Source organism: Ailuropoda melanoleuca, unplaced genomic scaffold (genome assembly GCF_002007445.2).
Source record: "Ailuropoda melanoleuca isolate Jingjing unplaced genomic scaffold, ASM200744v2 unplaced-scaffold8507, whole genome shotgun sequence".
Lineage (NCBI taxonomy): Eukaryota > Metazoa > Chordata > Mammalia > Carnivora > Ursidae > Ailuropoda > Ailuropoda melanoleuca.
In genome coordinates, this window is record NW_023253889.1 from 1 (window position 1) to 2,162 (window position 2,162).

The 2,162-nt window shown below is 43.6% G+C and overlaps 1 protein-coding gene across 1 annotated transcript; it reads left to right on the forward strand.

Moving 5' to 3' along the window:
• The first annotated feature begins 974 nt into the window (after positions 1–974).
• On the forward strand, positions 975–1,901 carry LOC117800868 (olfactory receptor 4N2). The gene has a single exon (XM_034653411.1). It carries the CDS (start codon positions 978–980, stop codon positions 1,899–1,901), a length of 924 nt encoding a protein of 307 aa, XP_034509302.1. The 5' UTR covers positions 975–977.
• Positions 1,902–2,162: the final 261 nt, after the last annotated feature.

Sequence of the window (2,162 nt, forward strand, 5' to 3'; positions counted from 1 at the left end):
AGCATATTGTTTGTTGAAAGGCTAAAGGCTCTCCACCCTTGGGTGTTATACTGGGATCAGAGAGAGAAGGAGAATGGGAGTGTATGGGAAGTGTTAATTAAGCTAGATGAACAACGTATGGAGTGGCTATATAAGTGGTATTTAACCAGGGACATAGCTAGGAAATTTCCTCTAAGGTACATGAAAACTGGAGCTACCGCTGGGATCCTGATGATCAGTTTGGAGTCAGGGTAATAGAAAGACACCAGACAAGAGGAGGGTAATGTAATAAAAGAATTAATAAAAGAATACAGAGGGCAAGGCAGAGAGTGAGCAGGCAGGAACTGAGAATTCCACAGGAACTGAAAAAAGGAAATACTTAAAAAAATTGGACTTGGTGAATGAAGAGAGGTGTAATTTCAAAAAAATAGCTAAGTCTCAAGCACAGTACAACCATAAAAACACAAAAATCTTAATAATTGGAGTTATGTTATATCTCAATTAGGAAACTTCTCATATGACCTGGGATGGTAGGAATCCCAACATGTAGGATGCCAGATTCTTAGAGTGGAGAGCAATTCTACAGAAGCGCATGGTTGGATGGGAATAAGAATTGTGGTATGAAAACAGTATTTTTGTTTGTTGGTTTGCTTGCTTTAAGTCTGGAGTTAACAAAATGTTTGGAGTTTACCCAGCATGTTGGTGAGGGTTCAGACATGATTTTAGCTGATGTGACAAACATGTCAATTTTTTTTAATAGAGGGAGGGGGATCAGGGGAGAAGGAGGGGCCATAGGGAGAATCTTAAGCAGGTTCCATGTCTGGGGCTCAACCTTACAACCCTGAGATCATGACCTGAGCCCATATCAAGAGTTAGATGCTTAGCCGACTGAGCCCCAGATATGTCAAATATTTTTAGTTGGAGAAGAATGAGGTTCTAGATGGAAGAAACAATAACAACAATCAACTCTGCTGCTTGATGTACTGCAGGCAGAGGAGATGGAAAATGACAACAGCACAGTGGTGAAAGAATTCATCCTTCTTGGTCTGACCCAATCTCGAGATATTCAGCTCCTGGTCTTTGTGCTAATTTTAATTTTCTACCTCATCATCCTCCCTGGAAATTTCCTCATCATCCTCACCATCAGATCAGACCCTGGCCTCACAGCCCCCCTCTACTTCTTTCTGGGCAACTTGGCCTTCCTGGATGCATCCTATTCCTTCATTGTAGCTCCTAGGATGCTGGTGGACTTTCTTTCTGAGAAGAAGGTAATCTCCTACAGGGGTTGCATCACTCAGCTCTTTTTCTTGCACTTCCTTGGAGGAGGGGAAGGATTACTCCTTGTTGTGATGGCCTTTGACCGCTACATTGCCATCTGTCGGCCTCTACACTATTCAACTGTCATGAACCCTAGAGCCTGCCATGCCTTGCTGTTGGCTCTGTGGCTTGGAGGCTTTATCCACTCCATTATCCAGGTGGCCCTCATCCTCCGCTTGCCCTTCTGTGGCCCAAACCAACTGGATAACTTCTTCTGTGATGTGCCACAGGTCATCAAGCTGGCCTGCACAGACACTTTTGTGGTGGAGATTCTGATGGTCTTCAACAGTGGTCTGATGATGCTTCTGTGCTTCCTGGGCCTTCTGGCCTCCTATGCAGTCATCCTCTGCCGTGTACATGGGTCTTCCTCTAAGGGGAAGAACAAGGCTGTTTCAACATGCACCACCCATATCATTGTTATATTTCTCATGTTTGGGCCTGGCATCGTCATCTATACTCACCCCTTCAGAGCCTTCCCAGCTGACAAGGTTGTTTCTCTTTTTCACACAGTGATCTTTCCTTTGTTGAATCCTGTGATTTATACCCTTCGTAACCAGGAAGTAAAAGCTTCTATGAGGAGGCTGTTTAATCAGCACGTAGCCTAGTTAAAGGGAAAAAAAAAGAATTAAAAAATCAAGACCAGAAAATTTTATCTGAAATTTATTTATTTATTTATTTATTCATTCATTCATTCATTCATTCATTCATCCATCCATTTATGTGACAGAGAGACAGCCAGTGAGAGAGGGAACACAGCAGGGGAGTGGGAGAGGAAGAAGCAGGCTCCCATTGGAGGATCCCGATGTGGGACTTGATCCCAGAATGCTGGGCTCATGTCCTGAGCCAAAGGCAGACACTTAACAACT